Source organism: Panicum hallii, chromosome 3, assembly GCF_002211085.1.
Source record: "Panicum hallii strain FIL2 chromosome 3, PHallii_v3.1, whole genome shotgun sequence".
Classification (NCBI taxonomy): Eukaryota; Viridiplantae; Streptophyta; class Magnoliopsida; order Poales; family Poaceae; genus Panicum; species Panicum hallii.
The window spans coordinates 19521161-19537139 of NC_038044.1; the positions used below are offsets into that span (position 1 = coordinate 19521161).

Here is a 15979-nt window from a genome sequence, read left to right on the forward strand (position 1 = left end):
CACGATTCAACAAGCTGGATTGTTACAATTGAAGAAGTAGGATTGTACAATCTAGAGCCAAAAGCTACATGTTTGTTTGCTCTTTGGCTTCCAATAAACTGGATTCTATGATAGGCCCTGACACATCTCTAAGTCACTCTTCAGATGGAGGCGATATGAAAAGATAAGGGCAACCGCTACGCAAAAAGCCACATAATCTTCCCGGCGTGTTATCGCGGGGAAAACAATGCAATTCTGGATCGTTCCTGCGAGGCTGCGACGCTACATTATACCAGAAGAACCAGTAGTCAATACTGCGGTGAAGGCTCGTCCGGCTGGTTTGGGTATGTGTATTTCGTGCTTCGGGTAGACTCATGTCCTGCTGGATATGTCAAGTCTGAACTGAAAGCAAAGCGATATCTCCAGGAGGAAATCATGTAGCACGACGCCGGTCAACTGAAAGGGACCAAGTGAAGTTATCTACTAGTGCCACTCCTGTATCAGCACACACACACACAAACAAAAAAACTATTCTAGGCAAACAAGATCTAAATAAATAAAATTCAATTATAATGTCATTCTTCATGATAACATATCCAATTTCAAAAATTGTTTACAGACTTGACTGAAACGTTGCGCAGAGTCTCGCCTAGTTCCTTGTTGCTGTTGCTGACTAATAGAGCTATTTACCTTCTTTCGATGTCTACGATAGTACAGTATGGTAACGATTGATCCCTCTATGCGTGCTGCTGAATCCGGAGTTGTAGCATCATTTTTCCTGAAAGACCGAAGTTGCAGCTTAACCCTTCCTTTTTGGTGTCCTGCATTTGCAGAGTCATGAAACGGACAGAGATACGGCAGCCGAACGCAACTTCACGCCGTCGTCGCCCCATTTGGTCTCTGGAGCGGTAGCACCGGCGATGTATGTCTGTCACCACATGACAATGCAAATTCAAGAAAGCTGAAGCCAAAACGACCAGCAACAATCCAGCAAGAAAATGCAATTGTCTAAGGTGATGACTGATGAGTTGTACAGGAACTGGATACAGGTTTGGTGTAAGTTTTCAGTATGGGATTTTAATACTTTATACAAAAGTTTGGTTTAATTTTTTTTAGAGGATCAACATTTTTCATTTTCCTTCCATCGCGGCAAAAAAAGTTTTATTTGCGCAGTAATTAATATAAGGAAAAAGTGTATTTTTCATCCATCAATCAAGTATTGCATAAGTGTGACATTCATCCTTCATGTTTCGTTTGGTGCAAATCAGACCCTTAACTAACTAGTTAACTCAACCGGTGCATTTATCATCCCCACCTTAGTTTAACAATGGTTTAGTATCATATAATATTGTATTAGGTCATATAATTATCTTACTAATCATTGCTTAGCCACATCTAATATTGAATGAATTGCTATAATAGTTCAATATGAATCAGTTCCGTTAATTTCTCCGATAAAATTTTTATGGGTACCCAATTTAGAGGATTTGCTGAATTTTATTTTGTGGGTTGTATATCTTCAACTCAGCATATTATATTGCTAAGCAGGGATCAGTCACATGATTGAGTTGCACATATTATATTGCTAAGCAGGGATCAGTCACATGATTGAGTTGCATAAGTCACATGATTGCCTCCGGCTGGGACCTGTTCTGGCGTCCTGGTTTGAATACCAGTCTCTTTCCACCGCAGCAGACCGCCGTCCCAGAGGTGCTCCAGGTGCAAGCCGCTGCTCTGGATTTCCGCCCAGAGAAGGTGCCACCGCCCAGGTCCCTCCTGCTCGCTTCGGACTGCGGCTACTGCCAATGGCTGCCTCTTACAGCCGTCTGCAGTCGCCCAATCTTCCACCGCCTGAAGCTATCTGCTGATTCGTTGGTGCGGCACTGCGGCTGCTGATTATAAAGCTGATAACAGAGCTGTTTCGGTAGATTATCTTTTTGGCCCTGCTCAAGGTGCTTGGTGCCGCTGCATCGTTCATTCGGTGCTGCTGAACGGATTTGCTCATGAGTTGTGATTGACTGCCGCGCCTGTTCCTGCAATTACCACGGCTGTGACTCATCCTTGTTGCTCTCCTAACCTATGGCCTCCGGTGATGCTCTTCTGGCATTGTTAGATGTCAAGCTGAATGACCAGAATTACCACATGTGGGCATCTACAGTCCACATGCTACTCAAGGGCATTGGTCTGGCATCCCATCTCACTGACAAGCCAGATGAGAAGGAGGTTTGCGCGGAAACTGCTGCAGCGTGGCGGATCAGTGACGACAGTGTGATGGCCATCTTGTGCCTGAGCGCGGAGGAACCAGTCAGGCTGAGCTTCATTGGTCTCTCATCGGCTCGAGAGATGTGGGAGTATCTTAAGCAGCGCTATGAGCACAACTGGGCACTTGAAGTGACTCTTCTGGAGAGGCATCATGTGCTGCGGCAGCAGGACATGTCCATCCAGGAATTTTACAATGCATTCACACGCGTCACATGGCAGTTGGACTGCATGATGCCGAAGCCCTGTCATGCATGTGATTGTTCCGAAGCCAGGGAGAAATTTAATCAGAAGTTCCACTTGATGGACTTCCTCGTGCGCCTCCGCCCAGAGTTTGAGTCTACTGTGGCTGAGCTTGTTGCACGGCCCATGCTTCCCACCATGGATGAAGCTCTTAGTGCCCTGATTATCGCAGAAATTTCTCTGTCTGCTGCCCGTACCCAAACTGTCTGCCCTCATTGCAAGAGATGTGGCCATCCTGCCGAGCACCGCTAGAAGCTGTATCATGAGCTAAGTAGACCACATGTGCATTGTCGTGGTGCTAATTCTGCCTTTGCCAGTGATTGGAACTTAGGAGTCAACGAATCTGTTGAGTTAGCTTCAAATACTTCTGAGTGACCTTCAGTTTGTTGATAATCCTCTAGTTTAGCTATAGCATCTCTTACTTTATCAGGTCCAACACTACTATTTTCCCTTGGGTTTCCAGATGGCTTAGTTGGCGCCCAGATGTCCAGTTTTAGAGCTCTGATGGCACTTTCTTTATAGTTATTTATTCGAACAGTCCTTCCATTATTCTGTTTCTTGCCCCATATGTCTCTTCATGCTTCAATGTTCGTTCCTTTATCATATCACAGCTGATCTAGCGATGGCAAGTAACTTTCTTTGCCTTGTTGTATTTAAACGTTTAAATATTTGCTTGCTCACTCTGGACATATACATGGGCGTCTGCTACTTTTGTGGGGCTGTTTCTTCATCTTCGATGTGTAGATGCTACTCCACTTGATCCTTCGCACTGTTCAAAGTCTTATCTACTTTGCTGTTACAGGATCTGGCATTTCTCATGCTATCCATGTGCTTCACCATTCCGTTAATGCTCCTATCATAGGCCATTACATGATTTTCTTTGTTTGTTGCAACAGTATGGCACCACTTCTTGATGTCTCTTTATGTCATTCAAATTCAAGTTAGCTCTTGCTTCCCTCTTGTTCTGATTCCACCAGGACAATTGATCCAGTTGATCAATGACACGAGACATTCCATACTTGCTGGCTCTTCTCTCAAGAGCATGTGATTCCAAGAAACAGACCACAGCATCCTGCTCTAAGCTAAGGATAAAAATTCTGATTCTTAATTTGGAAGTGCCTGGTTTCGGTAGTATGGCTGATCTTGCTCTGCAGGGTGCGCTTCAGTCCTCTAGTCTGTGACAAAATTTATTATTACACAGATTGCTAAAGATGTGCTGAAGCATGAGTTGACCAAGCACATAGGTGTTGGATAGCTCCTTCAGTCACCACCAATGTAACAACCAGCTATTGCCCTTCACTATGTACCATCTAACTTTCAAGCTTCTGACTTCAATAGTAGGGCTCAGAATTCAAAGCTTGTTTTCGTCTCCCCAAGCTCCACGAGTTCAGATTGTCTTGACAATTTGGAGATGAAGTGGGTGTTAAAGTATAGCATAAGTAACATTTGCATATATGTGTTGGGCTTATATGGCCCCATTGTATATATATATCTATTCTCAAAGGAGATTTTACGGTCAGAATCCAAAGCCCATAGTATTAAAGAAGCAGAGAAAATAATGATAAAAAATGCATGTAGGAAAGAAACAAATAATAGAAAGCAGCATAACAGACATGGCGTAGATGTAATCCAACTGAAAATGCAAATGCAATCATATGGGAGGAATATATCTCAGAATTAATCAGCTGGCATAAAGCAAGACATTCGCAGGACTCAATACTTGTTTGTAAGAATGTAAATAAAAAGGACAGCTCAATACCTTCCCACTATTCACGGTAGCCATTAGAGCAACATGTTGCTTGTCCAGACCAAATTCATAGAAGTAATATGTTCTGTAGAAAATTTTCTCATCAAAAAAAATTACAAGGAATTTCCAAATTTGGATAACATTTATAACTAGGAATAAATATTTTAATTGGCTATTCGTATAAAGATCAGATATTACCTAATATCTTCCTCGTCCTTAACTTTAATTGTTCGAGCTGAGAACACTTTTGCACCAGCTACAAAATGAAAAAAATATAAGGCAAATCTCCCCAGATTAGTAAATTGTGTCTATGCTTTGGAATTTAATAACTGCTATGTAATATTTTCGCTTCATACTTTCTTATCAATTTTTCTGTGTGTTGGAATGAGACTTAATTTTTCACTCCATATCTCTGTAATGGAAAGAAAACAATTTGACTAAATGAAGTTTAAGGAAATAGCAACATTACATCATCCAGAAGTTATATGATGTTAAACCGAGGTCGTGAAAGCACAATTGAAGCATGCTAAAAACAGGCCTATTTGTGCAATTCATCATGAAAGCAGTAAGTAGTGCATTTTTTGCTAGCTTTTCAAAACCTTGATGCAAAGTAAGCTAAAGCTGTGGACATATGTCAAGCTGGCCATAAAATGAATCATCACATTTAGAATGAAAAAACTACAATAATTTAGACCCTACATTTTCATCATTGATATGTGAACATTTGAACGCTTCATGTTCATTGTCATCTCTTTTAACAGTGTCCATTTTCATTTGCTTGTAAAGAAAACAGCGCAGCATCTAACTCTAAGGTAACAGAAATCACCAGGTACAAATATCTTCGATGCCTCCTTTAGGGTGCCCAAGTCAGTTATGTCTTTTGCCTGCAGAACAATATTTGTGGAACATCATTCAGAAATTTGTCATGCACCGATCATATAAAGTTCCTAAGTCCAACTCAATAAACTTTGGAAGTTCAGACTAATAGCTCTAAACTGTCTATTGTGGGAGTCCTTGTATCTAAGTTTTAAGAAAAGCTAGTGAGTCTACAAAACTGCATTTGTTCTGACTCTTTTTAGCAAGCTTGTCTATGTTCTATGTTCAATCATACGGACTCCTTTTAGAATGCTCTCAGCAGATGTGAGAATGAGAAACACATATCAGTAGGCCTGCTCTGAAATGCCATGCCACTTTTGACTAGATGATGTGCAGAGACAGGTAAATTCAGGGGCGATTCCAAATGCAGGTACAAGAAGACAAAAATTAAAATGGCAAAGCTCTTATAAGAACCTCTAGAAATGTGATCTTGAGCTGATTTGACGGCTTAATCACCACGCTTATGAGTTCGTCCCTGCATCAAACAAACATTCGTTCCTGACAAAATCAATTCAAATGGTACCGCAAATCAATGTACAAAACTGGAAATACCAGAGCTGCAGTTCATGGAGCAGAGCGAGGCCTTACCTACCTACCTATCTGGAGACGCGAAGCGGGCCGCGTACGCCCGGGGCTTGGCCTTGTCACCGTAGTATGTCATCCCGGCGTTGTAGTCCTGAGACGCGAAGGTGTCAGCGTTCACAAATTCGAAACCAAACATTGAGCTCTCCCCCGCACACAGCAACGGCGAAACCCTTATCGTGGGAGGAAGAGGGAACCGAGGCGGGGAGGCAATGGGTCAGGTTAATCACCTCGGGCTCGAGGATGTCGTCGAAGGACGGCGGCACGCGGATGGAGAAGCCGCTGCCGTAGTACTGCGACCACGACCTCGTGTTCGCGATGCCGCCCAGCACCGGGGACCCCTGTTTGGAGGGAGGCGCCTGCGTTGGCGGCGAGGGAGGCGGAGATGGGGAGGGCGGCGCCTCGGCCTCCGCGGCCGCTGCCGAGGCCGCCGCGGAGGCGGTGGCAATGGCGACGGCGGTGTGGACGGTGAAGCCGCGGCGCGAGGCGCCGCAGCGAAAGAGGTGGCGCCGCTGGTTCGGGTGAAGCGGCGACGGGGCGAGCGGGAGGAGAGCGGCGGGGGGCATGGCGCCGCGCCGAGCGGCGGAGACGATGGCGTCTGGACAGCTGATGGAGCCGTGGCGAGAGGGAGCACGGGGTGATTTTGGATAAGCGGTAGAGAGGCAGAGGCTAGTCCATGACTGGACGCCGAGGCGGGGCGCATTGCAAGTGTGGTTTTACGGCTAGTTTGGGATTCCCGAGTCTTGCAACGGTGAAGTTAGTGCTCAACCGTATTTACAAACTATTTCCTTTATTTTAAATTATAGTTTATTTTAACTTTTCTAAATTCATACATTATATCTAGATGTATATTACAATTTATGAATCTAGAAAAACTAAAATGTACTATATTTTAGAACAGAAGGAGTAGTTTTTATCTCATTGTTTATTGCTTAAAATTTTCATCCAACCATTTAGGGAAGGGTATGAAATTTAGCAATAGAGGTTAACGAAGGAAATTAAGATATGGATTTGATTTTGAAAAAAAAAATACTATGTGAATATGGAGGTAGATGAGCACGCATTCATCTGCCGGTACATAGAAAAGCAACTTATTTGAAATTTAAGTCTCATTATTCTGAAGATATGGCTATGCAACTACTATAGCTCTAATCGGCTAACCTAGCTTATAGTCATTGTGCAGCTGTAGAGAGTGCATCGCAGCAACTTTTAGCATGGTAGTGGGTAGTAGTGGACAATCCACAGTTACGAACTCACGTGCCTGCGGATATTAGATTTAGAACATAGCCTTAGCTTATTCTCAATCGACATATTTCACCTAGCTTGTAGTGATCCAGGATGCTGGAGACCGATGGACGGTTCATATCAAGTATTTTGTTTTGTGATCTTGTGCCAGAGTATGAGATTTCATATGGTAGCAAGCAGTGCAAATGCGGGATAAATAAAGTTGCTGAGTCATGGATCACTGCAGCAAGTGCTGGGGCGCTTGATGAACTGCTTCCCCTGAAGCTTTGGAACACAGCAGGTTGCTTGCATCGAGAGGCTGACTGGAAAGGCCAGAGAGGAAACTAGCTAGGACTAGTTGTGGCAGAACTTGGTGCCGGTGCCACCCTACGCCATCGGCCTGGAAGACCAGCAGTAGGCCATCAGCCTAGATGGACCGCCGCGCTGATTATTCATATATGCCGCTTGCACCACGAATTAGACTCAGTTGCGGAATGCAAAACGGTGAACAACACTAGTCTGAGCCACAGCTAATTAGATATTATTTATGCAATTAGCCTAGCAATCAGTCCATTTTTAATCCTTCCTTTTGACATCTAGGATCCAAACAACGTCTAAGTCGTGATAAACGCCAGGCTGTATTCGTCACCCACTCAAAGAAAATTTACCACTCAATTTCCAACTCTTTACTTGAGAATTGATTGGTGGGCGGGTAGATATTTTGTTTTGAAACAGTGGGAGAGCAGGAGTTGCTCCTCTAAACTCTCATTTTCTGTGTCACCAAAATTACCACTGCTACTAAACAAACAAGAGATTTATAAACTCCTGCTCTAAACTCATGCTCCTTCCTAGGCTCCCAGTCATAATGATCTCCAACAATACACACTTAAGACCCAATACCCCAACATAACCAACGCGCACGAGCAAATCAAAGAACTATCCCGCTCCCCGCTCGCATCGCCCCAAGGAGCGACCCGAGTGGACCACCACCACCGCCCCCAATCCTCCCTCCTCCTCCCTCCACCTCGCCGCCGCCAAAGGGCCTCCGCGCGGAAGCCGGCCGAGGCTCAATGACAGCGGCGACGGGGCTTCTTCCTCACGAGCTTCTCCCTTCCTTCCACTGTCCCTCTCCCTTCCCTCTCGACGGCGCGCATGGTTGGTGGCTCTGGCTCAGTGGTGGCCCGATCCACCTCATGCCGGGCCGGATCTGCTCCTTTCCCACTCACGCCGGCAAGGTCCGAGGCAGCGCGATCGGCTCGCTGCTGCCGGCGGCCAGTATGCCGTCCCGGCTCTGCAGGTCGGCCAGGTGGGCAGATCTGGCACCATAGCGGCTGGATCTGGCACCTTTGGGCACGGGGGGGTGCTCGACCGCGGCATGCGCATGCCGACCGGCACGTGCGTGGCAGGGGCGGTGCTCGGCTGCTGCGCGAAGAAGCATAGCTGCGCCCCGGCAGCGTCGGATGCCCGAGCGGCGCGAGTCCTAGCGGCGCGAGGCCTCCCTCAGGGGCGCGTTGGGGCACGCCGTCCAGTCGTGGCTCCACGGGCGCACGCCCAAACAGTGAGGCGGGGCCTGGCAGCTTCGCGCGCGTGGGCTCGGCGAAGGCGGCATCAGCGGCGGCGGCTCGCGCGGGTGCTCCGCGCCTCACGGAAGGGTGGAGCCTGGTCTGAGGAGGTGGTGGCCAACACAGTTGTGCGGCTGCTGTGTGCAGCCCGCGCATCGATGCCTCTCTTCGCGGGCCTACGTGGGGGCTAAATTGGCCATGAATCTGCGCTCCCCCTCCGGCCCCGCTGCTCCTCGTGGCTCTGGTTTTCCTCGTTCAAGCTCGGTGGCAGCCATGGCCACAGCTGTACACGGCAGCGGTTCTGGGCGAAAGCTCTCTCATGCTTAGGCCGGTGACGGTGGCGTCCTCATACATCACACCTCTCGCTGAAGGCGTCGTTGAAGAACCTCCAAACAACCTTGGCCATGGATTCTCTTTCTCTAGGTGAAAACCAAGATCTGGCTTGCCGGATCGAGCAATGTTGGCGTCTTGACATCAAATCCTCATTGGAGGCATTGTCTCGGAGACAGGAATCTCGAACTAGTGCATGGTGCGGTGTTGCGGTTTCTGCTATAATTTGGAGCTTGTGCTTGGCGTGGTTGTGTTATTCACGGTTAAGCCGCATTTTCATCCTTGTGCTAGGACATGGTGTTTGTATGTGGTTATGCCACAATCTGCCCTTAGGCTAGAGTGTGTTGTATGAGACCTAGTTTAGCTAGGTAGGTTATCAGAATTTAGCCCGATTTTCCTAAATTAACCGAGCATTGTTGGATGTTGTCTTATTTTTCTAAAAAATGAGATTTTGATCTGTGGTTTGCCACATCATTTGAATACAATTTAGATTTGGATGCTCTGCCCCCGGTAACCATTAAAAAAATACACACCGAATGGCATGCATTTTATTTTCCTTTTATTTTCATGGTGATAGTTTAAACATTTTTATGCCATAACATGTGGTTTGTCATAATTGTTATGCTGGACAAAATGTCCACCATATCTATGATGAAAATTTTGGAAAGGAAACAAGCCGATGAACTCCGGTGTGACAGATGAGTCTGCTAGATACAGAGAAAGTTTTGCCACGAGACGAGCTCCGGTTGGGTCCTTCGCTTACACAGTGACGCTGTGGCACTGTGACAGTGGCGCATTTCAGCCTGACACGTGGACACAGTAGTCATGTCTTCTGACATCCAGACAAGCATTACTGTCCAAGCTGGCACCGCACCTTATCCGGCTCCAGAATCCCAGCCACCCAATCACAATCCAGACCAAGGGCGCAGCAGAAACTCCAGCGATCTCAGCCCGCACAAGCGAGCACGATTCCTCTCCTCCTCCTTCCCCGAGCTCCCGCGGCAGCCATGGAGACCCTCCTCTCCCCCTCCACATTGTTCACCCCACTCCGCGGCTCCAGGAGATCGGCCCTCGCTGCTACCGCCACCGTCTCGCCCAGGCCCGCCGTCGTCTCCTGCGCGCTCAAGAAGCCGCAGGCGGGTGTCGCCGCCGCTCCCTCCTCCCACGGAGACCCCGGCGCCGTCGGCAGGAGCTGGGTGTCGTTCCTGCACCACGGCCTGGCGGCGGCCGCGCTGTCGCTGGCCATCAGCCTGGCGCCCGCGCCCGCGCCGGCGGCGGCGTCGGAGTTCGACGTGCTGAACGACGGGCCCCCCGTGGACTCGTACGTGGTGGACGACGCTGGCGTGCTGAGCCGCGTGACCAAGTCCGACGTCAAGCGGCTGGCGCGCGACCTCGAGGCCCGCAAGAACATCCGCCTCAACTTCATCACCGTCCGCAAGCTCACGGTACGCGCCCGCGCTCGCCTGCCGCGCGCGCATTGCGTTGCTCGATCTTGTGTCGTCGAGCTCTTGATCCGCTGATCTTGATCGAGAGCGTCGCTGCAGAGCAAAGCCGACGCGTTCGAGTACGCGGACCAGGTGCTGGAGAAGTGGTACCCGACGATTGAGGAGGGCAGCAACAAGGGCATCATCGTGCTCGTCACCAGCCAGAAGGAGGGCGCCGTCACCGGCGGGCCGGCCTTCATCCAGGCCGTCGGCGAGCAGATCCTCGACGCCACCGTGTCCGAGAACCTCCCAGGTACGTGCAGGCGGCCGCCGAGCTAGCACGTGTTTCGATCACCTCGGCAGGCACACGCGCACGACGGCCTCCGATCCGCACGTGCGTGACGCACAAACTAAACAACCTGCTGCCGCCGCAGTGCTCGCGACGGACGAGAAGTACAACGAGGCGATCTTCAGCACGGCGAGGCGGCTGGCGGCGGCGATCGACGGGCTGCCGGACACGGGCGGCCCGTCGTTCAAGGAGAACAAGCGGGAGTCCAACTTCAAGACCAAGGAGGAGACGGAGGAGAAGCGCGGGCAGTTCACGCTCGTCGTCGGCGGACTGCTCGTCATCGCCTTCGTCGTGCCCATGGCGCAGTACTACGCCTACGTGTCCAAGAAGTGAGTCGAGTCATGGCGCGCTGTACAGTAATTTTACACCGATCGAGGAGGAAGAGCTCGCCTCTCCCAGGGTGAGCTTCTTCTGTTGGAGGAATTCTTAGAGGTGAAAAGAGAATGATTAATACAAGTGCACACCTGTGCCGGTTAATTTTTCTTGCGGTAGCATATATGCAAATAACCGCAATATCGGAGTAGTTCATTACCCCAGTTGGCAATGTGAAAATCTTAAAACTCTTACTAGACAACTTGGACAATGCGATGAAATCACTGAAATCAGATATAGGCAACTGAAACCAAACTATATATGTGATTTTTTTCCTTTTGAGATCGAGCTACATATGATTGTTAACAAGTAATAAATACATCGTATCCACAACCAATGCTGTTAAAGTGGTTGATCAAAGAGAAAACAAGTGTATGGAACTACTTAGAATCTAGGTTTTATGACGAATGGCATCTTGTCGACGAATGGAGGATCAGAGTATTTCCCGGTCAGTATCTGAGATGCAATGTGGAAATTTGCAGCTTCCGTGTAATGTATCCCATCCCAATTGACGAATTCAGTAGTGTCGCTGCACCCTTTTGCGGTAACCGATTTACCATTCAAAGACACTGTCTGTCCACATGGCACCTTACCATCATAGTTCAAGGGTGGACCTCCATATCCACAGCATGCTTGGGTGGCATGCTCGAACCCTGTCGAGAAGGAAGAGCGGATATTAGAGTTGTGTCTTCAGTAATATTATTGTTCGCAGAAACAGCTATTTTAATTTCTTGATGAGATAGCAACAGGCTGACAGCACTAACATTTGAGTGAAATGTCACAATCCACAAAACAAAAGTCAACAAAGGACATAGTGCATAAGTGTGAGCAGAGTGATGCAAAAATGCCCCAAAACTAAAGCATCTTTATTTCCACCTGTTGTAGTGGGGTTTATTATTGCGAGCACTTGTTCAGGATTGATAGTGCCACTTCATCACAAGACTTCTCTTTCAACCATGCATAACACTTGAGAGATCTTTTCATAGTGCTGCAGAATGCCGACAAATCTTAAATGATTTGGTTGCATGATAATCACACAAAATGGAAGTCTATGCTGCATACCATATCGAGAGTAGTTGGCGATCAGGCTGTATTTGATGGTGTGGATGTCCACATAAGTGATGCTGGCTCCAGAGAATTCACCTCTCAACTTTGTGCAAAGTGCATGCAGCTGTAAGTTGAAAAGTTTTGCAGCACGGTTGTGCCTTGCTACACAGTGAAGCTCATCTAACAGGGTCGGGTCTTTGCCAAACAAGGCTATGTTTTGAGGTAAGCAGCCAAGAGGGCCTGTGTTGTGAATCCAGAACTTCCTAGCACCTTGGGCATATAGTTCCTGAAATTAACAAGGAACAAATAAAAAGAGTTAGGTGTGAAGCACCTTCTTATCCAAAACAGCATATAGAAAGAAGACAATGTAAAGAATGAAAATGCAGAACTTTAGACCCAGGTGAATTATATCAGGATCCGATCTTGTACAGAATTATTAACAGAGCTGGAAAAAAAAGGATGGAAAGCTGCAAGGATGAAAGTGCTATATTTTTTATAAACCTTGAGTCCAGTTTCAAATTCCAACAAAATTGTTGGAATGGATGCAATGACTTGGTCCTCTGTTTTTGAATAGAATTGACCAGCAAGATCATTTTGCCCAATATCAAACATGTAGAGTCCCTCTGAAAAGTAATCTTCCTGAGGAATGTACCGCCTGTACATATCTCCTGCAAAAGTAAAATAAGAAGTTACTTCACCAGCATATCATCAAAATCAAAAGGCTTTGTTTGGCTATCAATTGCAGTGTCAATGAGCTTTGAATTCTTAAATCTCCAGTTGACATATATTAATTCAAAAGCAATTAACATGATGGAAGCCTGTCACAAGCCATTCAGATAGCCTAATTCTAGACCTATTACAACAGCATGGAGTAAGATAATTAGTATTGTGTTAAGTATAATTATTCCAAATGTGTAACTCTTTCCACGTTTTATTGGATCGCCTCATTTACTCGGATGAAATAACATAAGCTTCTTTGGTCTTTTGACATATCTGAAGACTTGTTATTTCTTTGTAAATACTCTATATTATGTTTTCTTAATTACACCGATGATGCCAATTGCTTTGCTGAGAAGGTTATAATGTTGTATGCTTATGAGATAGCAGAAGATATTCCTATCTTGCTTTGCAATTCACAGTTCAGAAAGTGAGGCCTAACAGGCAAACTTTCATACCTTTAGACAGGAGCTTAGTAACTTTGTTCTTGAAGGCAAAGAATTGCTTAATCTGAAGACCAAATGAAAACGGGCTGACAGATGTTGGATTTGCTGGTGTGACTGAACACCCAGCTTGAGCAAAATTAACACCAGTCCGAAAGTTTGGTGTACCAAGAGAATCCAAATATGTATTGAGGAAGGGTATATCCATTGCCTCCACTGCCGAAGTTTATGAAACAAGAATGAGATTGCAGACAACAAAATTCTATGTAATGAAAAAGGGAGGGCTGAAAACTTGTCATTGATATTAAAAATATTGATGCTAATAATGGAATGCTCTCAGCAAACTCAAATTTCTGCAAAGGGCAATGCATTAGCCCATCAAGCCCTTCATAATATGAGAAGGCCAACTTATTCGGTTTATAAACTATACAGCTCTGCAAAGATTTGTTTTGGGCTAACAAAACTGATACTGCACTAATTGAGCGGCCAACAGCTCAACCTTTTGATGCTGCGTGTATGCCATTTCTGTACAATAAATATGCAGATCAAATTCTTTGCTTCTTGGTTACCCCTCCGAATCCCACAATTTATCAGTGATTTCAGCATCAACGTAAAGCAGCTTTCAGCCATGGTCCGTTTCAAGTTACTTAAATGCAAGCACATGGTAGGGCTCATTCAGTAGACCCAGGAAAGAAGGAAGCCTACGAAAGACTAAATCTCACCAGAAATTAAGTAAAAACAAACAGAAGTTCTCGATAATTGCGACGAATCTCATCAAGAAGCAGCACTCGCTTTCCTGCAGATCCACCAAATCGCACGAAAATGTCGCGACGAACAGCAATTCCCCCTAATGGCAGGAACTGGACCACATACAACAAGCACAGTTCCTCAAGGGGCGTTAGAACAGAGCATACAACCACCAGGGAGGCAAGGACCATTTGCAAGCTGCAATGATGCCTCAATCTCCACTTCTAACCACCGCACGGCGCACTTTGTCGTGTCCGGCCACAGACCATCCTAACTAAATCACCCTTTTCCCAACAACCGCCCGGACGAAATGGCCGCGATGTCATCAAGAATCAACGACAGGCCATATCGTCCGTACACCGACCGATTGCCTTTTGCCAAGAACTGAACATGAACAAGGCAGCTTCAAGAATCAATGCCGCATAACGACCGTATTCCCGCGATTCAAGGAGAATCCAATCACCCGTGCACCGATTCTTTCAGGCGCAGTTCAGATGGTTACATTTAATAGAACTAACGAGCTAATTCAGGAGCATGGAGTTGGAGAGAGAATGGAAGCGAGAGGCGAGCGTACTGAGGAAGTCGAGGATGAGGCGGCCGTCGCAGAAGCGGCCGGCGGGGCCGCCGAAGAAGGTGGAGCCGTAGGGCGGGAGGATGGACTCGAACCCCGCCGCCACGCGGCCGCCGGTGTCGGAGTTGGAGTCCCCGAAGTTGAACACCGCCGGGAAGTTGAAGTCCGTGGACGCCGCCACGAGGCCGCCGCCGCCGAGGCAGAGCAGGGCCACGACGAGGAGCACCACCGAGAGACGCATGGCCGCGGCGGGGATGGTTGCTGGGGCTCCCTTGCCCAGCTCCCTACTCCACTCCACTCCGCTCTGCCGTGTTGTGTTGCAGCTTGCTACTACTCCAAGTAGTGAGGAGGGCTGGAGGAGGTGAAGATGGAGGGGGTGGAGGAGGTTGCTGATGCTTGAAGCTGAAGCTTTTGGAGCTGGGGCAGGGCAAGGCAGATTTGATTTGAGCCTGGGGTGTCAATGGGGAGACCATTAATGATTAAAATGGGTGCCTACCTCTTTGAGTTGTTGTATTGTTTCTGCACCTTGGACCTTGCAGTATTGCGATATTATGATTGTGGGTGTGCGGAGGACTGGGCAGTAATTTGGATATTTATCGGGTAGCATGTAGGGAAAGCTTTCTTTATGCAATTGGAGAGACAAAAGAAGTTTAACATAAGAGATCACGAAACTGAATCATTTTAAATCTACACGTTTCGTAGTGTGGAGTAGACGAAATAGAGCTGCGGCCGTTTGCCACAAGCCGAAGGTATCGTGTTCGGTGAGCCAGCCACTAGCTAGCTGTCCTCATCTTCCTTCTGAGGCTTGGGCAGCCTAAGATGTTTGCACTAGCGGTCTAGCCTTCTAAGAACCATCAGCCCTCTTTGCAAAAAAGAGAGAAACAAATTTCACAGAAATTCCAGGCGGCAAAACGAAAAGAAATCACGCTCATGGGCAAATCAGTCACCACATTCTGTTTTATGTGTATGGATTTCTCACGCAGAGCCTGACAGAAAGATGATGTTTCGGTTGAAACATCACCTCGAGGCCAAAAAAGAAGAAGGAAAAAAAAAACTTGTAACGAACAAGGACGAGTGGCCGGGCCGCAGATTTCAGGGCGTGGTTGGGCCGGGGCTGCGCTGTGCTGACGCCGGGCGACAAGCGCGTCAGGAAACAAGGGTAGTTTAAGCGGCGCCCGGCGAGTGGTGTGCGAGCCGCGACCCGCGAGCGATTCGCGATCCGCTCGCCGGTGCAAGCGTGGCAACGGATTATAACTCTAGCACTACTTTTATAATTTAATTTAATTTATATATATATTTAACTTAAAATTGAATAAGATTAGAGCTCACTTCTTTAAGAATGCGGCCTTTAAATTATCTAAATTAAATTTTAGAGCTCTTTAACACCCTACGCCGATGTTGATTATCCCTAACGGCGTTGACTTCCGCGCCCAACCCACATGGGCCGGGGTGTTGCGGTGCACAAAGCATAATGACCGGGACCAGCCGTTAATACAGGTGAAAACGC

The 15979-nt window shown here is 47.3% G+C and overlaps 3 protein-coding genes across 4 annotated transcripts; 1 reads left to right on the forward strand and 2 right to left on the reverse strand.

The window, feature by feature from the left end:
- Positions 1-647: 647 nt before the first annotated feature.
- On the reverse strand, positions 648-6383 carry LOC112887858. Its single transcript, XM_025954143.1, has 7 exons — positions 5917-6383; positions 5701-5780; positions 5519-5579; positions 5055-5112; positions 4427-4484; positions 4241-4313; positions 648-907 (listed from the first exon to the last, which is right to left on the reverse strand). The coding sequence occupies exons 1-7, from the start codon at positions 6250-6252 to the stop codon at positions 815-817; spliced, it is 759 nt and encodes a 252-aa protein (XP_025809928.1). The 5' UTR covers positions 6253-6383; the 3' UTR covers positions 648-814.
- Positions 6384-9709: 3326 nt separating this feature from the next.
- On the forward strand, positions 9710-11057 carry LOC112886183 (UPF0603 protein Os05g0401100, chloroplastic). The gene is made up of 3 exons (XM_025951994.1): positions 9710-10247; positions 10347-10539; positions 10661-11057. The coding sequence occupies exons 1-3, from the start codon at positions 9810-9812 to the stop codon at positions 10906-10908; spliced, it is 879 nt and encodes a 292-aa protein (XP_025807779.1). The 5' UTR covers positions 9710-9809; the 3' UTR covers positions 10909-11057.
- A 127-nt stretch (positions 11058-11184) lies between these two features.
- On the reverse strand, positions 11185-14986 carry LOC112886182 (GDSL esterase/lipase At1g54790). Of its 2 annotated transcripts, XR_003227353.1 has the most exons (6): positions 14476-14986; positions 13170-13370; positions 12496-12662; positions 12010-12280; positions 11824-11935; positions 11193-11600 (listed from the first exon to the last, which is right to left on the reverse strand). XR_003227353.1 is itself a non-coding variant. In XM_025951993.1 (5 exons), exons 1-5 carry the CDS (start codon positions 14711-14713, stop codon positions 11332-11334), a joined length of 1146 nt encoding a protein of 381 aa, XP_025807778.1. In that variant the 5' UTR covers positions 14714-14974; the 3' UTR covers positions 11185-11331. The 2 variants fall into 2 exon arrangements, 1 of the variants encoding a protein (XP_025807778.1); XM_025951993.1 differs by lacking the exon at positions 11824-11935 and having other exon boundaries at positions 11185-11600; positions 14476-14974.
- Positions 14987-15979: the final 993 nt, after the last annotated feature.